The 20,018-nt window shown below is 41.9% G+C and overlaps 4 protein-coding genes and 1 non-coding gene across 13 annotated transcripts in view; 3 read left to right on the plus strand and 2 right to left on the minus strand.

The window, feature by feature from the left end:
* Window positions 1-113: 113 nt before the first annotated feature.
* kbtbd4 (kelch repeat and BTB (POZ) domain containing 4) lies at window positions 114-3,590 on the minus strand. 2 transcript variants are annotated; one of them, XM_035641278.1, is made up of 5 exons: window positions 3,530-3,590; window positions 2,321-2,795; window positions 2,086-2,227; window positions 1,693-1,754; window positions 114-1,528 (listed from the first exon to the last, which is right to left on the minus strand). In XM_035641278.1, the coding sequence occupies exons 2-5, from the start codon at window positions 2,780-2,782 to the stop codon at window positions 668-670; spliced, it is 1,527 nt and encodes a 508-aa protein (XP_035497171.1). In that variant the 5' UTR covers window positions 2,783-2,795; window positions 3,530-3,590; the 3' UTR covers window positions 114-667. The 2 variants fall into 2 exon arrangements, with proteins under 2 accessions (XP_035497171.1, XP_035497170.1); XM_035641277.1 differs by having other exon boundaries at window positions 1,648-1,754.
* A 98-nt stretch (window positions 3,591-3,688) lies between these two features.
* LOC118315412 (protein FAM180B) lies at window positions 3,689-5,503 on the plus strand. The gene is made up of 4 exons (XM_035642677.2): window positions 3,689-3,729; window positions 4,548-4,774; window positions 4,938-5,011; window positions 5,111-5,503. The coding sequence occupies exons 2-4, from the start codon at window positions 4,702-4,704 to the stop codon at window positions 5,456-5,458; spliced, it is 495 nt and encodes a 164-aa protein (XP_035498570.2). The 5' UTR covers window positions 3,689-3,729; window positions 4,548-4,701; the 3' UTR covers window positions 5,459-5,503.
* Window positions 5,504-5,570: 67 nt separating this feature from the next.
* Window positions 5,571-20,018, minus strand: part of ddb2 (damage-specific DNA binding protein 2) — a 63,650-nt gene continuing 49,202 nt past the window's right edge. For 2 of the 4 annotated variants that reach the window (XM_047333342.1, XM_047333341.1), the window contains 10 exons: window positions 8,870-8,980; window positions 8,674-8,786; window positions 8,301-8,492; window positions 7,638-7,804; window positions 7,326-7,425; window positions 6,969-7,146; window positions 6,516-6,661; window positions 6,264-6,419; window positions 6,124-6,169; window positions 5,571-6,008 (listed from right to left, as the gene is read on the minus strand). In XM_047333342.1, coding sequence (XP_047189298.1) covers window positions 5,761-6,008; window positions 6,124-6,169; window positions 6,264-6,419; window positions 6,516-6,661; window positions 6,969-7,146; window positions 7,326-7,425; window positions 7,638-7,804; window positions 8,301-8,492; window positions 8,674-8,786; window positions 8,870-8,972 — 1,449 coding nt within the window. In that variant the 5' untranslated portion in view covers window positions 8,973-8,980 and the 3' untranslated portion in view covers window positions 5,571-5,760. Of the gene's footprint in view, window positions 6,009-6,123; window positions 6,170-6,263; window positions 6,420-6,515; window positions 6,662-6,968; window positions 7,147-7,325; window positions 7,426-7,637; window positions 7,805-7,973; window positions 8,120-8,300; window positions 8,493-8,673; window positions 8,787-8,869; window positions 9,256-16,102; window positions 16,250-20,018 lie in introns of those variants that run through there. The other 2 variants (XM_047333343.1, XM_047333344.1) reach the window with 2 other exon arrangements.
* On the plus strand, window positions 9,679-19,302 carry kif23 (kinesin family member 23). Of its 5 annotated transcripts, XM_035641664.2 has the most exons (24): window positions 9,681-9,788; window positions 10,408-10,474; window positions 10,636-10,764; window positions 11,203-11,308; window positions 11,581-11,717; window positions 11,826-11,938; window positions 12,022-12,192; window positions 12,367-12,411; window positions 13,255-13,367; window positions 13,798-13,919; window positions 14,025-14,127; window positions 14,207-14,286; window positions 14,369-14,488; window positions 14,618-14,777; window positions 15,315-15,476; window positions 15,578-15,744; window positions 15,828-16,001; window positions 16,163-16,369; window positions 16,741-17,100; window positions 17,366-17,599; window positions 17,746-17,834; window positions 17,919-17,997; window positions 18,625-18,695; window positions 18,783-19,302. In XM_035641664.2, exons 1-24 carry the CDS (start codon window positions 9,775-9,777, stop codon window positions 18,796-18,798), a joined length of 3,039 nt encoding a protein of 1,012 aa, XP_035497557.2. In that variant the 5' UTR covers window positions 9,681-9,774; the 3' UTR covers window positions 18,799-19,302. The 5 variants fall into 5 exon arrangements, 4 of the variants coding, with proteins under 4 accessions (XP_035497557.2, XP_035497559.2, XP_035497558.2 ...); XM_035641666.2 differs by lacking the exon at window positions 16,741-17,100; XM_035641665.2 differs by lacking the exon at window positions 12,367-12,411.
* Window positions 13,430-13,526, plus strand: LOC118316092. Its single transcript, XR_004795095.1, has one exon. It is a non-coding gene; the product is annotated as a Z30 small nucleolar RNA (small nucleolar RNA).

Below are 20,018 nucleotides of genomic sequence, written 5' to 3' on the forward strand. Positions count from 1 at the left end.
AATGAAATATCCTAAATACCTGGTAATAAACACGGCATCAAAAGCAAGAGGTGGTTAATGCATGAAGGCTTAAGAGGCCATACATATCAAAACAAACGATGATAACTCGCAGCTACAGCGATATATATTTGACATTTATGTAAACACCTCGAATTGAACATGTACATCGAAAAAATACAATCTTCAGACAAGAAAGTTTGAAAAGTTAGAAAACATCCCATGTTTCATGATTATGCACATTGACTTTAAATATGACATCTGAGGATATTCAGCCGACGTGATTCACTTGTTCACATACAATAAACTGAATGTCCGGTCACGTTAATTTCACGCTCGAGTTGTTCATGCGCATCAACAAACAAGCGGTGCACAGGAAACAATGCAGATTACTTCATTACTGGTTACAGCACTGCCACAAACTTTTCTGACTTCTCAGCTAAGACACTCACAATGAGACACACTGTAACACAAGTGACACACGCATCACTGAACAGTTTTAACTGGAGTCTGAATGGAATGAGTGACACAGAAACCAGCTGGGTAAATACATTTAGATCAGGTCTCCTCACAGGATGTCTGAACAGTGAAGTCATGGTAAGTTATCCAGCAGTCTTCCCTGATTCTCCGTGGCGAGTGTGTGGAGCAGAGTGTGAGCGTCCAGAGGAGTTCAGGCCAGAACAAACTGCCAGTTTGTGAGCAGGATCTTTATGCCTCTGATCACTGAGACGACAGACGTAGCCGGGTTAAACTTTAAAGTGTTCGCGTCACCTTTCTTACATTTGTCCCTGAAGACATATATGCAGCCATTGCAGCTGGCCACCTTCCACAGTGAGGGAACGCAGCTCCACACCTCAGGGAAGCGCAGGCGGGTGAAGCTCTCCAGCAGAGGGTTGTAGCACACCAGGGAGTCTCCTTCTGCCACGATAAAGATCACATCCATGTGGACAGCGGCATGCATGCATCCGGCGAATGGCAGCATGTACGGTTTGATCTGACACTTCTGCGAGGAGGTGTCAAAGCACTGAATGAGACGGGAGGGCTTTGTGAAAAAGTCCATGTCGTTCTCCTCACCTCCGAGCAGGTAGATGGTACCTCCCAAGTTGACTCCAGCGGCCCCGGACACGCCAGTGTCCAACTGGCTGGTCTCTGTCCACATGTTGTCCTTCACCGTGTAGTAGATGACGGCATTAGAGAGTGTGTCCTGCAACGTCTTACCCCCTAGTGAGTAGATAGCATCCTCATTGGAGACAGAGACCATGGTGTGGTGGAGGCGGTCTCTGGGTAGTGGGGCGCAGCGCTCCCAGTCCATCGTATGCATGTTGCATTTCCACATGCGACGAGGGATAGACCCCCCCACAACATACAGGTCCCCTCCGTGTTTACAGGCTGCAGTGATCTGATGGCATAAACTGTTCTGGCCACTCACACTGATCACATCGTCCTCGTCACAGTGGAGTGACACGGCCAGGGAGTGGGTCCTCGTCTCCTCTTTACCGATCAGGTAAATGTGGACATTCTCACCAATTTCCTGCGGCCATAGAGGATAAAGAAATATCACAGATACAATTAATTTCACCAGACAAAAACTAAAGTACCCTCTTCAAAAATATCTTTACTGTATATGCTGTAGAAGAAAAAAAGTGTTACTTTAAGATTTTCATGGAGGACACAGGAAAACTTCTCTCTCTCCACCTTGTTGTGGTTTATCCACGACTCGATTGCCAATGTTGGATTCTGGGAGCTCGGAACGCCATCTGACCACAAACAGAAGACCGTTTGAATCAAATTCACGGAGCTGTTCCTTTTGAATTAACTGGGTGAAGCAGGAAACTCAGTTTGTAGAGAGATGAACCTTGACTTGAGACAGGTAACCTACGAGAGTTCTACTTTTGTTTTGATCAAATTTCTGTTATTACCACTGCTTGATAACAGAGTCAAGACTTTGATTAATCAAAGAGAGGATGCGATTAGGAAAAGGCAGAACTGTAATAATGTTATATGGTTAAGTGTATATGGCTTGTTGTAAACAGACTCAACTTACAAAAACACTGGCTAGACTGGCCCATAGTGACAGATCAGTAATACCTTTGATGATGTCCAAGAGCAGACAAAAAGGCAGATTTAGAAATTCTTCGGTCTGATGGAGTTGGGTCAAGTGGATTTTAGCACAGTGCTTGGCAGCAGTATATAGCTCCTGGTCACTGTGTCTGTCTGCAAGCCACATCACCTGGACCAAAACAATGAAAAGAAAAAGGTAATCATGAATCTGATCATACATAGTCACTGCAAAGTAGTAGACGTTGTTAGGTCTATGACTCACCTGCAGGCAGCTCTTGACCTCTACTGTCCTTGAGAGGAAGCGGGAGCATTCCTCAAACAGTGCGGTCAGCTGGTACATGTCCGCCATCTCATAAGTGTCCTGCAGCTCCTCCACCCTCAGTTTGATTGTCCCGTGATAGATGTAGTCAATCAAAAGCTGAAAGACGGTGGCACTCACGTCTTTCAACTCAATAGCGCGGTCGTGGGACTCTTTGAGGTTGGAAGTGAACATGGAGCGGAAGAAGCTGCTCTGTGCTGAGAGCACGAGTCGATGTAGGTGAAACTCCTTGCTGTCCACGTTGACGGTTACATCAGCGAACAGGCCGTCCTGCAGGCACAGGTCCATGATGCTCTTCACCACCCGGCTGGAGTGGGAGCGGTCAGTGAAGGTGTATCCCAAGAAGTAGTTCTCCTCCCCCACAGAGCCCCCGACACTGAGGCCCCCCTCCTCACTGGACTCCATCTCTGCTGCTTGCCTGACAAGGTCAACCAACAGCATGTCAACTATTTACACACACAGATGCAAGTTGATCAGGAACGACCAACTAAAACTACTGTTGCCTAATGCAAAAGTCCTGTTAGATCAAGGTTATAAAATTCAGTTCAATAATGTGTCATTTCTGCACTTCAATTTTTCCTGTTTGTCTACCAGCTGATGTATCAACGAAATACTTCTACAAAAGCCATTATATTGGTGTGGTCGATTGATCACTTTGTTTTGGTGTAGATTCGCCTTAGTGGTGGTTTGTAAAGCTGCAGCCTTTAGTGCTGTTAAATTATGTTGAGCTATACTAAAAAAAGTGTTTCAAATTTTTCCACACCATTAATTATTATTATATTCATTTTAGACTGAATATTAGACATCAATTGGTAAAGGTATAGAGCATAATTCAACAGAACCAGAATCTACAACCTTTACAAGTAACCACGAGGTTGAATCAACAGCTTTAATGAAACTGGTCGTGGCCTTACGATTGACTGCAGAGCTGCTGTGTTGCTCTGCATAAGTTTAAGCATTTCCTGGTTGTGTGTGCTGTGCAGTGTTTATGGTTATCGTTAGCTAGGTAGCGTTAGCCCCACAGCAGCTAAATAGCTAATGCTTCTTCTAGAGTGAACATTCAACCGTGATATTTTGGAGGCAAATATTTTCCTTGAAATGAGTAACAACAGTCGAAAGGCTTCACAAAAGAAGAATAAAACGCGCGTTTACCTTTATCTTCACTATTCTATCATCCAGGACCAGCAGCAGCATCCAGGATCGTCACCGGAAGTAAATAAACCCGACTCACTGGAGTCATCTGTTATTACTGCCACCGCGTGGTGGAGTGTGTTACTACACGCCTCTATTTTCTTGGCACAAATGACAAAATACTGCTTCTCCAACACCACACAAGTCCTGAATGTCTCCAGGTAAAGAAGAAGAGAGTTTAAACTCTCTGCAGGGAGGTGGTTCGCGACTGGTCTGTTCGGAATTAACAGATCTGACTCAGAGCTTTTATACTTATTCTATAAAAATGTATGAAACTCAACTCCAGATATGATTGGTTGATTGTTGGCTAATGCTATTCGAACCATGAGGGTCAGCTACTGATTGTGGGTTAGACAGATAATTACTTTAACCACGGAATGTTGTGATAGACATAATGCCTTTTTTTACAGCGTGTTCTCTATATCGAATTCACTATGGGTGAGGTTTTAAGTTTATTTTATGTATTTGTCTTAACCAAAAACAAAATAAATCGCAAAATCGTAAATAACATCCATCCATTGATCTACTTCTTAGATAAATAATATTAGTGTGACAATAGCACAAAAAAACTAAGACTGCAAAACATATTTTCTCCATGTGTGAAGTAGAGAAAAAAAGGATGATGTTTTAAATTATTATCTTTATTGATTCAATTTTGTTTTGTTTTTGTTTTAAATATCTCCTGAATAAACTAATGGACACAAATCTACTAACAAAATCTGAACTCGATTTCTGTTGGACTCATTTGTGGTGATTGTGAAGGACCCTCGCTTTTGGTTAATTTACATTAATTTGATTAATGTCTGTTTCTTTTAGTTTTCAATATATAAGGGAAATGGTATTAATTGAATTTCGCACAAAAAGAGTGAAAATATTAGCAGCCTCTGTGAATTTCTTGTCCTGCTAGCTCAAATGTGTGGATATGAAGAACCAGGAAGAGGTCTATTCTAAAAATATTGCTCTCTGCTCTGCATCACAGGCCAACTGGCTTTTGCTCCCTTTTTCCAAGAAGGAAAAATGCATGGTATTTCAGTCCAAGGTGCCTCTGCCTGGATTCACAAAAGCGGTTGAGGGAGAGCAGAGGTGAGAGGGATGATGTGGTGGATTATCTGTCGGTAATCATCAAGAGAAGAATGACCATAAAAATGCAACTCAAGATCGGCATCCAGGTCCTTTTGTGGCTTTGGTCTGGACAAGTGCTACACGGTAAGTAGAAACAGATGAGTGGGACAGAACTGTTTAATGTTGTTACACAGTGCTACTGCATACATTGTCCACTTTGCATTAGAACTAGCTAAATGTATGTTTAGCACCTGTGTTAACTAATTCAATTTAGGTCATGGTTAAACTTCGGTATCTTTTGCTTTAGATGTGGTAGCAGGCAGGAGTCAAACCTCGCAAATGACTGGCTCACCCGTGTCTGATGCAAACCTGCTGTTTGAGGTACTTTCAACAAGTGTCTCTGTGCAGATCAAAATAAATATCTAGCCACGTTTTACTTGAGTAAGTTAGGGATCTTTATTTCTTCTCTCCGGTGTGCAGATTTTACTGGGCGGGGTAGAAATCGACCGGGACAACAACATCCTCCTGCACGATAAGGAGATGGCATCGATGAGGCCGGGACGTGCGTTCCTGTCTCAGATCAATGATAACATTCCCAGAGACCTGAGCTCCATGGTGCAGGCGGTGACCACACAGGAGGGGCAGAGGAGGAGGCCACTGACTCAGACACAATTTGAGAATCTTGTCCTGAGCATGGTGTACTCTGCCTACCAGGCCAGGCGTCAGGAGGGGGAAGAGGAGCAGGCGGCCTGGAGCGGAGTGCTCCTCCAGCTGGCCAATATTACAGTCCATGAACTACGTGGAAGTTATCTCTTCAATTACACTTAATCCACCCGCTGCCCATCTTTATGAAATAAAGGAGCATTCAATAAACCACTTGCCTTCAATCGTCCTGTAATGTGTATTCATAACTTATTCTTTATGGTAACAAAAGACTCAATTATTGAGGAAACATTTTTATTGTCACACAGTAGAAAAAAACATAACAACACACAACATTTTATAAGGTTTGTGGGAGAAAATCTGAAACATTCTTAACAATTAAGTGATCCCCACAGTTAGAGACACAGCAAACAGTTAACAAAGGCATATAAACATGGATTCCTTAAGTCCCGGAACTATTTTACAGTTCACTTCTTCCTCATTTGTGCTTGTTTCTGTTTGGTCTTGGTCTTGGTTTTGGTCTCACATTCGTCTAGAGAAGCCAGTTTCCTCTTCAGCTTTGCATCCATAGCAGGACCTCTCCGGTCCCTGTTTGAGCGCGGCTGACTCCTCCTCTGCCGTCTTTGACTGTCCGCCGAGGTCGAGGTGTCCTCCTGCTCTGCGTGCCGATCACTGATCAATGACTCGTTCCTGTTCCAGACGAGCACCGTCACGCCTGTGAGTGGACACGATGTGGCTTTGGTGAGACAATTCGACATCTTCTAGTAGACCTGATTTAAATCGAACCATCAAATAACATGTGTCGCAAATGTGCTTCTAAAAACACTCACCCATTCCAGATCCGATCACATCACCCATCGGATTGAATTTGTTGATCTGAAATTACAATATTATCAGGTGTTAAAAAAAAAACATTTTTAAATGTCTTAACTCTTTTTCTCCCCCTGGTGTTTCTTTAACATGTGCTCACAGATTTGATCCCTGAGGCAGTGGGATCGTGCAGCTGACACACGAGCTCTGCTGTGTTGGAATCATAGATGTCGATGGTTCTCTGGTCGCCTGTGAAAACACGGTCATCAGGGTAGCGACCGGCCACAATCAGGTCGTACACCGGGTGCCACGTGGCCTACAGAACAATTACAACATTGTCAGATTCTCACCAATGTTATCCTCACTATCCTGCCACATTAACCGTGCATGAACTGTAAGATAACAAACTAACCTTGATGGGTGTAAGATGCTGAAACTGTCTGTGAGGATGTTGGATGATATGTTGAGGCTTTGACCAATCACAGGACGAGTAGACGCGTATCTCGTCATACTGATCTGTGGTCAGTAACTTGGAGGAGTCCAGCGGGTTGAAATAGGCTGCAAGGAGACGACAGTAGCAATTTAGTCACAATGATGTCTTCACCACCAAAGGTTTAAATTGTTATCTAATTCAGAACCTGGAAGATTAATTAAGTAGAGACTTGGACAAATGGAACAACAAAGAAATATCTAGGATTTTATACCGAAAAATTTTACTTAACTATTATCAGAAGTCCCTTCAAAAGTCAGAGCATTGTATTATTTACATTTATATAATTTATATTGCAAAAATGTCATATTGCTTGTGAAATAAAATAATGTATCTTGCAAAGGCTGAAAGACCTAAACTTAAAGTCGACGTTACCTGAGTTGACAGCTCGTTCATGAGGCATCTCATGCAGGTAACTCTTCTTGTCTTTTATGTTTCTCAGGTCCCAAAGCTTCACCGTGTGGTCAACTGACGCTGTCGCCAGCAACCAGTCACATCGGGAGTTGAACTCGGCGTGGGTCACTTTGGCTTTGTGCAACTTGTTACTGAAAATCTTCAATGTTGATATGGAAAAAAATTAATATTTTTAACTATACCCTTGTTGTTATTAAAAATATTTTCTGGAATGTTTGATTTGTTTCAAAAGACAATATAAATGCCTCTCGTACAATTAAAATAGAGACGTATGATTAATCTCTTCACATTAAGATTATGAACTTTATCAACACACACCTTTTGACCATCCAGGCCGAGGAGTAACAGCTGTCCCATGTTGTCTCCTGTCACAAGCATCTGTCTGCTCACAGACACGTCGACACAGCAGTACCAATAACTGTGGAAGGCAACAAGGAACAGAGAGAATTCACTTGATATGGAAATATGTATATATATATATATATATAAAGATGAGGTTTGGACTCTACAGTAAAATAATGTTATTTGGATAAATATTTTCTAAAAGTATAAATAGAACAGCTTACTGTTAACTGCTAACTAAACAAAACATCATCTCTGGGCATCAGTCCCCTTTGGCAGTTTTCTCACCAAACGTTGTGGTGATCGTGGCCACAGTCTTGAGTTCTGGACAGTACGGTGGGCGTGTGGCCCCCAAAGCTCTGCATGGTCAGTGTTCCCTCACCAGAGGCCACATAGACTCTGGTGAGGTCGGTGGGGCAAAACTTCATCCCTCCAATAAAGTCTCCTGCACCACTCTGCGCACACAACCACAAATGCAATCCGATCACAGGGCAGTTATGAGCACCACCACACACACACGCTAAGTGTTAAACCAATAGGGGCCACCTGTTAAGAAGACTGATGCCAGACTGATTGGGCCTAATATCTCTAACCCTTTTTTATTTGTATTTCATTCTGTCTTACTTCAGTGCGTCTGTGTTGGCAAACACTGTTAGGGTTGTTCCATTGAAATCTCGTAGTGCTGTCGTGCCCCCCATAGACGATGTGAACAGCTGAGTGGGATTTAACTGGTTAAACTTCATGTCTGTGACTGAGTCTCCAGCCCCCATCTAAGCAGAAAACCATAAACATATTTCGAAATTAACCACAGACTCAAAATCGAATTATTGTTGGCCCAAAGCTTTATATAATTTAGAAGCAAAATGACGAAAAAAATGATAATAAACACCTCACACAGTTTATCATTCAAGCATCAGGTGAAACAAACCCCACTAGCACACAGGAACTCACCCCTTGAATAAGAGTTTTTTTTGAGGGGACCTCAAAGTCCCACAGATAAATGTCTCCACCCTTGGACCCCACGGCCAGAGTGGTGGGGTGGAGGGGACTCCACTCCAGACAGGTGATTCTGCGGTCGAAGGGGCTGGTGGCGCTGTGGAAGTGATAGGACGACAGAGAGCGAACAAAAGGCTCCTGGAGACACTGAAAGAGAGTGAAATGTAAAACTGCTCATGAAAAATACATTTACTATGTAAAGAGATCAAACATTGATCCGACAAAAGACAAAACGTTCTGTACAGTGGGAAATAAGAGCTGAGCTGTGGCACTGACTCCAATTAAAGTTAATGTGAAGGATGAAAGGCAACAGATCTGAATATCTCACCTGTCTCATCTGTGAGTGCAGACTCTGTCCCAGGGTGCTCTTGTAAATGTAGTGCAGGATGCTCCCGTGCACAACTCTCCTCTGGACTCCTGCAAACTTGGGGGGAGGAGGCGCTGCAAGAGAAACACAAAGCAGTAAGTCAATCGAATGACAGGAGTTGGAGTGTAACTGTCTCTGTCCTGTCAGGGCTGCACACCTGCTGTAGATGTTTCTCCATCGTTCTTGTCTCGTCGTTTTTTGGAGAGAGGTGGAGCAGATTTATCCGCGGGACTCTTCTTCCCTTTGCCCTTTGACTTCATTTCCTCTCCTTAAAAAAGCACAGACAACTCTAAATTGTACAACACCACGGAACCTTTGACTCGATGGTTGGTCGATAAGTTCACATGAGTTCTTGACCGCTGATGTTCGGAGTCTGGTGCTGCGGTGCAGGAGCAGGAACCCCGGTGTTTGCATAACACAGCGGTGCACGTGAGGGTGTTAATGGCTGCGAATGTCCCTGTTTTGTAACTTATTGTGTTGCAGCCTTTGGACTGTAGGTGGCAGTGGTTGTCAGACAAGCCTCAGTGTGGACGCCATGTTTGAAGTTTAGGAAGGACTGCAAACTGACGTCATAGATGACCCCTCAAATGTATCTTGTGTGGCCTGACCCCCGAGGTTAGGAACTGCTGAACTAAATCTACCCAAATAACAAAAAAATATAGTTTTTGGTATAATAGCAAATTAAATGACTTACGTGTGTTGGAAAACTTCTCAAATAAAATACCATCCAGATGTTTTGAATATTAATTGACAGTTTGTCATTATTAAAAACAAAAATAAAATACGAAAACACTGATATAACTGTCACCATGAAAATCCCAGTCCTTTTTGCTGTTTATTTTTGTTTGTTAGTGTTTGTCCGACTGACCGACAACATTTCTGTAGTTCCCATAAAAGGCTTGGACGTGACGGGGGAAACACGTGTTCACTGTCGTGAGATCTCATTGGCTCATGTCGTCTCGTTTTGAAAACGTCACGTGACTCGAGGCGGAGGGAACATTCAAACCTGTAGCAGCCGGTAGCGACAGAAACGATAAAGCCCACAATAAGCAGCAGGTCACAATGAGCAGACCGGTGTAAGTAAAGATGAATGTTTTCAATCTATCTTATCATAAGTAAACCGTGTGTGTAAGCGCGTTTGGGTTTGGGATGTTTTTCAGTTTCCGGGCTTGTAAAGAAAACCCAAACAAGTTCCCTAGCTTTAGTCGAGACGTTAGCCGGGGGCTAACTAGCAGTCTAGCTAGGTGACGTTGAAAAATGCTAACACGACCAGGTCGTAGAAACATAAACATGTCTGTTCCGTTTCCTCAAAAGGCTTTAGAGAGAATTAAAAGTCTTGAATCAATTGAAATGTTCCCTCCTGCCTGCTGTAGACCGTGGTGTTGGTTTTCTAAATGCAGAAGTCGCTATTCATGCATTTTAAAAGTATTATTGGGTTAACTGCGACAGGAGGCTGTTTATCTCTTAAAAAATGATATTTATTCAATAATAATAACTCAAAATATAAAACTGACCTTCAGCTAATGATTACTTTGCCTTATCAATAAAAAATAAAAAAATCTTTTAATTTGTGAAAAGCCTAACGGTAACTTTTACCCAAGATGAGATCTTCAAATTGCTTTATTTGCAAGTCCATCAGTACAAAACTTGAAAACTGTATTAATGAAATGTGAAATATATATATCTTTTTTTCAGGAAGGGTAAAACCCCCCGCAGACCTCCTCCAAAATATGCTCCCAGCAGCCAGAAAGACCCAGTTGGGGTGAGTTTCAGTAAGATTAAAGAATTGTCTAACAGGACAATATCCTTAGCGAGTTGATATGCTAATGTATGGCAAGTTGTAGTGTTTAAGGAGAAGCTTAAAACATTACAATGATAACACAAACAATCGGTGGAGCACATTGAACTGATAATTTTACTCAGGTGTACTGCCGTGTACGTCCCCTGGGTCTGGAGGATGAGGAATGCTGTATTGAGGTGATCAGCAGCACCACCATCCAACTGCACGCCCCTGAAGGCTTCAAAACAAACCGCAATGGAGAGTACAAAGAGGTAACTGATGTCGTGCACCAGGGGCCGGTTGCACCAACTGCTAGGACTGTCTTGGTTAAGACCAATCTTTAGAGTGGACTTAAGTGTCGCACCAATAATAATTGATGATAATTCTGCTGCCGAAAGCAGTGTTTTTGTTCAAACGTCATCAACATGCCCACCTGCTCGCTGTGAATTTTTACGGAGATTCTCCTGCTGAATTCTCCTGCGGGCTCACTTGGACATTCTCTGTAAATTTTACCAGGGGTTTCACAAGAAAACATTTATTGACATGTATGTTCTCACATTCAGCCCCTCTGGAGAATTTCAGGAAAATGTCTGGAATTCAGTGCATGTCTGCAGTTTTTTTTTTTGTTTTTAAATGATGCCAACCTCATCCTTTAATGTATTTAAATAAGCTCCCCCTAACTATTCTAATCCCTCTCTTTTTCTTCTCAGACACAGTATTCCTTCAAAAAAGTCTTTGGGGTTTCCATATCTCAGGTGGAGCTGTTTGAGCATGTGGCCAAACCTCTTGTGGACGACCTCATCCATGGAAAAAATGGTAATAACATAGGCTAACTGATTAAATTTTTTAATACATAATAGTTTAGCGCTATTTATGCTCTGAAACCCCTGTCATACCATCTGTAAATGTCTAAAACTGACTTCTTGTTGTGTCCTTTTAGAGAAACTGTTTGAAAATATGTGCTGTCATCCGAGTCTTTCATGTCTCTCCCTGGTTTTTCATTTTCCATCGCATTGTTAAAATACACAAGAAGTGTTCAGCATTTGAGAATATTATAGATTGCTGATTCTCTCTATTGATTGTTTCAGGCTTGCTCTTTACTTATGGCGTGACAGGAAGTGGAAAGACGTTCACCATGACTGGCTCTCCAGGCCTGGGTGGACTTCTACCTCGCTCACTCAACATGATCTTCAACAGTATTGGCCCCTATCAGGCCAAAAGATATGTAAGACCATAGTTTTCAAGAATGGTGTTGATTGTCTTTTTTTTTTTACCTCATTTGACAGAAGTTTGTGAAATCTGTAAATGTATTTAACTTTCACTGTTCATTCAGGTGTTTAAGACGGATGATAAAAATGGTATGGAGGTCCAAAATGAAATTGATGCTTTGTTGGAGCGACAAAGACGGGAAAACAACTTGCCTGTTCCTAAAACAACTTCCTCAAGGTAAGTTAGATCCTGGAAAACATCAATGAACAGCTGTAATGTAAAGTGACATGAAACATGTATTTCACGATTTTTAATTTTAGACAAAAACTTGATCCTGAAATTGCTGACATGATTAAGCCGGAGGAGGCTTATAAAGCTGATGGTGTGGATGAGGACAGCAGCTACAGCATCTTCGTCTCCTACATAGAAATCTACAACAACTACATCTATGATCTCCTGGAGGAAAATCAGGAAGATGCTATCAAACCAAAGTGAGTTCAGAAAATGTAAACTGAGAAATATAGAATATAACTGAGATGTATGAATATGTAGTCAGCATCATGTTTTAACTGCTAAGAATGGTCAGATATTTAAAAATGTTTGAAGGTGATTCATGTATGTCAGAGTAGCTGCAAGATGCAATTGTTATCTTTTCATTTTTCTAGGTGGAATGGTGGAGGCACACCTGTGCGTCTGAACACTGAGTTCATGTATGTGACCAGTGAATACTCATACATCAGTGTAGCAGCCTGATTTAGATGAGCCTTCCCTGTTACACACAAATGTGTAGATTGTAAATGAAATGTCATCAATACTGGAGACATCGTCAAAGTTCCAACATGGTTCGACTTTATACTGTATTTTGAAAAATAATTCAATATGTTTTTGACAAACCTAAAAACTGCTGAAATTATTAGTTAATGAAGCAAATACTAAGTTTTCAGAATTCTATAGTAAGTATATTTTAGGCAGAAATGCCCAATACTCACAATGGGATGGCCAAATTAATTGATGTTGTAAATTATGACTGGTTGCTCACCAATTTAGTCCAATTGTAAAAAAGTGAGTTTTAAATCAAGTGGTCTGATCAAAGAATAAGTTTTGAAAAAGCACAAATCTTAGCAACCATCCAATGCCAAATTTGAATACTTAAAAAGTTTTTGATATCGCTACGGACACATTCAGTCTGTACCAAGAAAATATAGAGGCTCAATACCCAGCCCCACCCAAAATCATGAGTGTCAGAGCTGTTCACTGTCAGTTACACCAGGTCATGTCTCCAATGTTGATGAGTGTTTCTTCGGTTATAAAAATCATTGATTACCACCCCCAACCCCGCTGCTCGTAGTCTTGTCATGGCAACGCTCCTCAATGTCTTTAAACCTGCTGTCTGTTGCTTTGAATGTCTCTTCATGATTGTAACTGTATGATTTCTTTCTATGGCTGTAATCAAGCGACATTAATATTTCTTTTGTTTTATACCCCACATCTGCTGCATGAAAAATGCAATTCCGTGTCTTCAGTGACTAATTGGTTTTGTTTTCTCAACATAGACCACCTCAGTCTAGAATCCTCAGAGAGGATCAGAATCACAACATGTATGTGGCTGGATGTATGGAAGTCGAAGTCAAGTCGGCTGAGGAGGCTTTTCAAGTATTCTGGAGAGGTAAGTTGATAGATCTGCATTTAGAAATTAACAAGTCAGATTTAAGGGAAGGAGGGAAAACGCTGCACTGATGATCGTAGATGTGACTGACCTGGTATTTCTGACCTCCGGGTCGGTTCTGACTGGGAAATGACCTCAGTTAATCTTCTCTCTGAGCAGCCTCTTAAAATTGTCTAGAGTAGTCGAAATTAAACGTGTAGGTGTGTGAAAACACAGTGTCAGCAGGTGCACATTAACCCTACATTTAACTCAGCTAGAAGAAAGAAATGTTTGTATGTTAGCATTGCTGCGGTGGCCTCAAATAAATCATAGTTGGATTTTAATACCAGATCTGAATGGGGCCAAAAATCTATTAAGCTGACTATTAATTTGCATTTAACTTGGTGCAGAGAATGTCAATGAATATGGTTGAAACGTTGTACTCATCCAGGTCAGAAGAAGAGGAAGGTTGCAAACACCCGGTTGAACAGAGAGTCCAGCCGCTCCCACAGCGTGTTCATTATTAAACTGGCTCAGGCTCCTCTTGATGCAGATGGTGACAACATTCTCCAGGTCAGTTCGAATTAAAAAACAAAGAGTTGAGTGCAGCTCTGTATTCATATTTGGATATCGATATATATACTGTTATGATATTCTTAAAAAATGTTTGTTTGTCAGGATAAGAACCAGGTGTCTGTCAGTCAGCTGTGCCTGGTGGACTTGGCAGGAAGTGAGCGCACTGGTAGGACCGGGGCTGAAGGCACTCGTATACGTGAAGCAGGTTTGTGACCTGAACAGTAAGATTAGGTTTTACCCTTCGCTGAGGATAATGTGAGATTTAACAACGACCTCCCTTGCAGGTAACATCAATCAGTCTTTGCTGAATCTGCGGACATGCATTGAAATACTTCGAGAGAACCAGATGTGTGGCACAAACAGGGTACGAATTATCACACGGAAGCTAAACACTGTCCTGTGATTTACTGATGGACCATCTAGGTAATGTAAGTTTTCTCTTCTAGATGGTCCCCTACAGAGACTCTAAAGTAACCCATCTGTTCAAGAACTACTTTGACGGAGAGGGGAAAGTCAAAATGGTTGTTTGTGTCAATCCCAAGGCTGACGACTACGACGAAACTTTGGTAGGTCCATCCCAAATTTTACTGTCTTTTCATTTTTTTTTTAATGAACTTGCAAATTTTATCAATTCATTTTTTCATTATCATTATAAATTTCTTGTGTGACTCATACGTGGTGCTCTGCTTGTGCAGCTGGTGATGCGGTTTGCGGAGATGACCCAGGAGGTAGAAGTCGCGCGGCCAGTGGACAGGCCCATCTGTGGCTTCACTCCTGGTCGCCGCCATAGAAACCAGGCCTTCAAAGAGGAACTGTCTCGCAAGCTGGAGGAACGTGGCGGTCCGATAGACAGGGGTAATAGTCTTAAATCATTAAAGTCGAATGTGCTAAACAAGACGTTAGTTAATTATGACACTCTTCTAGTCCAGAATACCATGTTAACACAAATGTAAGACACCTGATTTACATTTACTCCAGAAACAAGGATAACAAAGGCAGAGACCTAATAATTAACATCTAAGTGCATTGTCACATATTGTTCACGTAATTTAAAGTATTACATTTCATTAAAACACAGCATACATAGTTGTTTAACATTTGTAGTTTCAATTGCATTATCTCAAAGAGAACCAGCTTGAAGTACTGTTCACATCTTTGATTTATTTTAAAAAACATGGTAATGATCTTTCTTTTAGTCATTTGCAGACACTCGTATCAAAGCTCATACATGGACTTTAACCTGTTATGAATATATAATGGAAGTTTTCCACTAATTGCAATCACAATCTTCTCGTAATTGTGTTGGGTCTTTGAAAATGCGTCATCTATGTTTTGAGCTATTTACAACACAAAAAAATCTTTAGTTAAGTTGTGTTAATTCTGTTTCTGCAGATGTGCCCTCTGTTATAAACCACCTGGCGCACAGCCTCCCTCCTCTCCCCTCCTCTGAGCTCACTGACCCTAACGATGACATCACCCTGCCTAGGCTGATCGAAGCTCTGCAGAACAGACACAGAATCAGGCAGATGATAATTGAGGAATACAACAAAGCAGGTGCCTCCTCATTTTAGCTCAACTTTTTTTTTGACCGGTCAGGTTGCTTGAAAAGTTTGATTTCTTATCATGTTCACATTTTCTCTCCATGTTGTTTTTAGCCAACATGATGCAGTCTATGCTTCAGGAACTGGACGGCAACCTCATTTCCAAAGACAACTTTATTCATGAACAAAATGGCCGACTGGCAGAGAGAGAAAAAATCATCCAGTCCAACAGGGCAGAGATGGACCGTTTGGAGAAGAAAACCAAGATGCAAGAACATAAGGTGAGGGACCAAAATATTAAAACCTTACAGATGCTGGTCTTGGGATATTAGTTTCTCAAATGTCCCACATGGTTCTGTTCCAGATTGACATCCTGCAGAAAACCACTAAAATCTATGAGGGCGACAAGCGCTCACTGCAGCAAGAGCTGGAAACCCGAGACCAGAGGCTGCAGAGGGAGCAGACTGACAAGAGACGCATGGAGCAGCGCATGCATGGTGTGGTCTCAGACACGCAGCATAAGTGGGAGAAAGAATGTGTAAGTTACTCCTCTTACAACACAGTAATTAAACCAGGTAGCTTTTTGTTAAATGGAGCCTGTTAAAGTAGCACAATGTTTGCAGGCTTTCCTCCACTTACCACTGGTGGTTTATGCAGTCGGTGGTGTTTCTCTTGAATATTGCGCCCCTTGCTGTGCAGGAGAGACGCGTCAATGCGAAGCAGCTGGAGATGCAGAACAAACTCTGGGTGAAAGACGAGAAGCTGAAGCAGCTCAAAGCCATCGTGTCGGAGAGCAAGACTCCAGGTCGCCCTGATCCCCCGCCACGTCAGACGCAGCCTCCTCAGCGGTCTTCCAGAGAGGAGCGCATCCCTGCAAAGAGATCGGCCTCGCCCTCACCGCTCCCTGTATGTTGTCTTGATGATGAATTTGTTAATTCACTTGTTACTTAACATTGTTAGAAGACGTGACTATTATAGATTAACATATTTAACAGCTACTGTGGTCTTCTGTATAAACTAATACACTGCTGATTGGATGAACATTACTAACATTCCTTATGCCCTCCTAATGTGGCTGACAAACACCTGCATGATAAAAATACTCCTATTAAAAGGAAAAGCATTTTGACTTGAACAATAACCTCAACCTAATCCTCAGAAAGATGAATTAATGAATTAAAGGGCAGTGCACTTTAATCCACCACTTAATCTAACATGTAATCTTCATGTGGTTTCTGTCTCCATTACTAACCATGTCTAACTGCATCTGTGTGCAGCCTTACTACTTTGCTCCCCAGTGCCCTGTTGATTCTCCCCATGTCAGTCCAGAGCCAGGGTCACAGCCATTCAGTTCCACTAGTGTTGAGGAGCTTGAGACGTGCCCAAGGCCAACCCGTCCCGTCCCCAGTAGCTGTAGCTCTTTGTCTGTGGCGAGCCGCATTTCCGCATGCGAGCACTGGGCGGATCAGGACAGCAGGCAGGGTCACTGTTCACCTATCACACCCACAAGAACACAGTCTCCGGCAGCCCCTTCAGCAAGCCGGGCCAGGAGGAGAGCTCTGTGTTGGTCTAGAGAGGAGGAAGAAGTCCCCCCATCCCGTAGGCTTGATCTAGACCTAAGTGAGAGAAGCTACAGGGTCAGTGAGTTAGCTGAACACAGCAGCATGAAGTTTTAGAGTGAAAACTCATTTCTCATCAGGTTTTAAATGCTATGCAGATTTCCCCCCCTTTACCAATCCAATAGGACTAAGTGACACAGTTTTGAATTCCTACAAGTAAAAATATCCCCCAGACATATGCCAGTTTTATGACAGATACTTTTGGAAATCATTTCACCATGTCTCACGATTTTTTTGTTTGCTATCCCATCTGCTGCTGCTTCCCCACTGCCGATCTGAGCAGACGACGACACCGGTGCGCCAATTGCACCGTCGCTCTCGGTCTGCAGGTGGGGAGAAGTGGGTGGACCACAAGCCCACGTCAAGCCTGGACTTGGGTACGGTTTTGCAGCCCGTCATCCCTAATGCCATCCAGGTGTCTGCACCCAGCGAGAAGGCCCTGTCGAAGTGCGACAGATACGTATTGACGCACCAGGAGGTCGCCTCTGATGGCGAGATACAGACCAAACTTATCAAGGTAAGTGTGCTGCAATAGGACATCACATACATCTTCACAAGTTTCTCTTTCTAATAGCAAATGCTTTGCCTGATGAATAGGAATAGTTTGCTAAACTTCATTTATTGAGCATAAAGAAGTAACATGTTTTTTGTTTTGTCTTTTAGGGTGATGTGATGAAAACCAGAGGAGGAGGACAAGCGGTCCAGTTCACAGACATCGAGACTCTGAGACAGGAGCTCACCACAGTACCAGGGTAGGTGTTTACTGCAGATTAATAGGTTCTGGTTAACCAGATATTACATGATCTTTAACAACATTTTCACATTTGTCTCTAAAGCCGCAAGAGAAAATCTTCAGAAGGTGCTCCAGCCAACGGCGAGCGAAAAGATGGAGCTTGGACGGATGTGGAGACGAGGGTAAGATGATAATATATCTCCATAAAATATTGCATGCATGTCTTTGCTTAGAAATCTGGAAAATGTGATGAACTTCACTTCACACATTCAAACATGTCTCATGTTGTTGCAGTTAGAAAATCAAATGATTTAGGTAAAAATTGTCATGTTTAGGGGTTTTGTAATAAGAGATTGACAAAAGAAGAGAAACCACAAAAAAGACTGACTAATGAAATGATTAATCAATTATCAAAGTGGTTACTGATTAAGTAAAATGTCAAACCAGTCACATGGAAGACATCGTGACAAAAGAAAAAGATAAGACGGTTCACAAAGGACAATCACATGGAGTTTATATAATCGGTGTGTGTGTGTATGGGAGGATATTGTAATAATAGACTGTATATAAAAATGGGAAACAACAAAACAATGCGAAAGTGCCTCAAACCTATATTTGAATTGACCAACAGAGGGCGATTGGTTGCAGAAAGAAGTTGGTTCCTGTATAAGTCTGGGAAAATGACTATTTCTTAGCAAAAATAAACAGACACATGTTAAACAAGTGTTTTTCATCATTGTGTTGCTAAGTTGGTAGATTTTATTATACCTCAGGTAACATTTGGGTCCCTATTTGATTTTTCTGTGTAGTGCTCTGTGGCGATGGAGATGAGGGCTGGATCCAACATGGGTCCTGGTTTGGAGCATCATGGCATCACCAAGTAAGCATTTGCCTTTACAGATTGTATTTAGTTTTACTCTGCAGCCCAAAGTTGTGAAGTTTTGATGAACTCTGTTCTCCCTTACAGGCGCAGAAAACCCTAAAAGCAGCTGACAGCTGCTCCAATGATCACTCCCCTCCTCAATATCCTCACCCTGGCTGTTGTGCAATAGTCTATCACTTTTTATATTTAGCTCTAGTGATGATATTTAAACATTTTCCATGCTTTTATATACGCAGGAATGTATATACATGGGTTACCAAAGCTTTGTAAAATATTTTATATGTTGTATCTGAACCAATAGAAAAGAAGTGTTACTTGATTTTGTCAAGGATGGTGGGAAATATTTAGCTGTGCGGCTGAAAAGTCCCTGCAAGTTTGTGTGTGATGTGGTTAGGTTTATTACTTGGCACATGAGTTCTCTTGGTGAAGTTGCCACGATTCTGATCTTTGTCTGCTACATACGGTTTCTGTCTCTTGATCTGAGAATTATATTCATCTTCAAATTTGAAAAATCCAATTACTTTTGGAATTTCTGTCTCCATATGTAAAACTGACTTATCCTGCCTTCACTGTACATGCAGGAATAAAATTCATTTAAAGCGCTGCTGTGTTGTGTCTGTGTACAAAATGATTCTATTCTTCTGAACACGAGGTGGCAGCACAGGACTGTGGTATATTCTACATCTTGAACATTGGCTCAGTTGCACTGCATGAATAAGAGGCACTGGACGCCTGACAGCTATAAGAAAGGATCCATGTCAACAAAATGACAAACTTTATGAATGTCTCTTAAAGGAAGCAGATTTTAAGTGTTTGTTGCAAGGACCAATTTCCAGCTGCTTTACACCACAGCTATCTTTAACAGTCAGCAGAGCTGCTGACGAGCTAACAAGTAGTGACTCTTATTATCCCTCTTATTTTAAAATTACGCTAAAAGATGGATTTAATGTCGGGCTAGAGCTCTTGTGCCAAAGAGTTCAACAATATTGTCATATAAACATTCTGCATTCAATTACTTAGCTGAATTGCTTTCCTGTGCTCATGCTTGATTAGATATTCATTATGTTAAACAAGACACCTTGTATATAAACCCATATTAAATTTGTGTGGTTGGCTGCCTTGAGGCAGAGTCAGCCGGGTCCATGAAACAGAGTTTATCCTGGCTTCCAGTGTTTTGTGGCCGGTTCCACTTGGTCATAGTAATTATTTAAGTAAAAGCAGCAATACTACGCCTCAAAACGATTAAAAAAATGTACGCATTCATAATTCTACTTCAGTACAATATCCAAATGAGGCAGGTGACACAACAGACCCTGTTAT

Source organism: Scophthalmus maximus, chromosome 7 (genome assembly GCF_022379125.1).
Source record: "Scophthalmus maximus strain ysfricsl-2021 chromosome 7, ASM2237912v1, whole genome shotgun sequence".
Lineage (NCBI taxonomy): Eukaryota > Metazoa > Chordata > Actinopteri > Pleuronectiformes > Scophthalmidae > Scophthalmus > Scophthalmus maximus.

Excerpts from the sequence above, each read along its gene's own strand:
- kbtbd4 (XM_035641277.1), bottom strand. The coding sequence starts at position 2,782 with ATGGAGTCCAGTGAGGAGGGGGGCCTCAGTGTCGGGGGCTCTGTGGGG. Across the intron at positions 1,755-2,085 it reads GCTCTTGGACATCATCAAAG|ATGGCGTTCCGAGCTCCCAG; the intron begins GTATTACTGATC and ends GTTTGTGGTCAG. Across the intron at positions 1,529-1,647 it reads TCCTCCATGAAAATCTTAAA|GAAATTGGTGAGAATGTCCA; the intron begins GTAACACTTTTT and ends CTATGGCCGCAG.
- LOC118315412 (XM_035642677.2), top strand. The coding sequence starts at position 4,702 with ATGACCATAAAAATGCAACTCAAGATCGGCATCCAGGTCCTTTTGTGG. Across the intron at positions 4,775-4,937 it reads GTCTGGACAAGTGCTACACG|ATGTGGTAGCAGGCAGGAGT; the intron begins GTAAGTAGAAAC and ends CTTTTGCTTTAG. Across the intron at positions 5,012-5,110 it reads ATGCAAACCTGCTGTTTGAG|ATTTTACTGGGCGGGGTAGA; the intron begins GTACTTTCAACA and ends TCCGGTGTGCAG.
- kif23 (XM_035641664.2), top strand. Across the intron at positions 12,412-13,254 it reads CGTCTGAACACTGAGTTCAT|ACCACCTCAGTCTAGAATCC; the intron begins GTATGTGACCAG and ends TTCTCAACATAG. Across the intron at positions 14,489-14,617 it reads ACGACTACGACGAAACTTTG|CTGGTGATGCGGTTTGCGGA; the intron begins GTAGGTCCATCC and ends CTGCTTGTGCAG.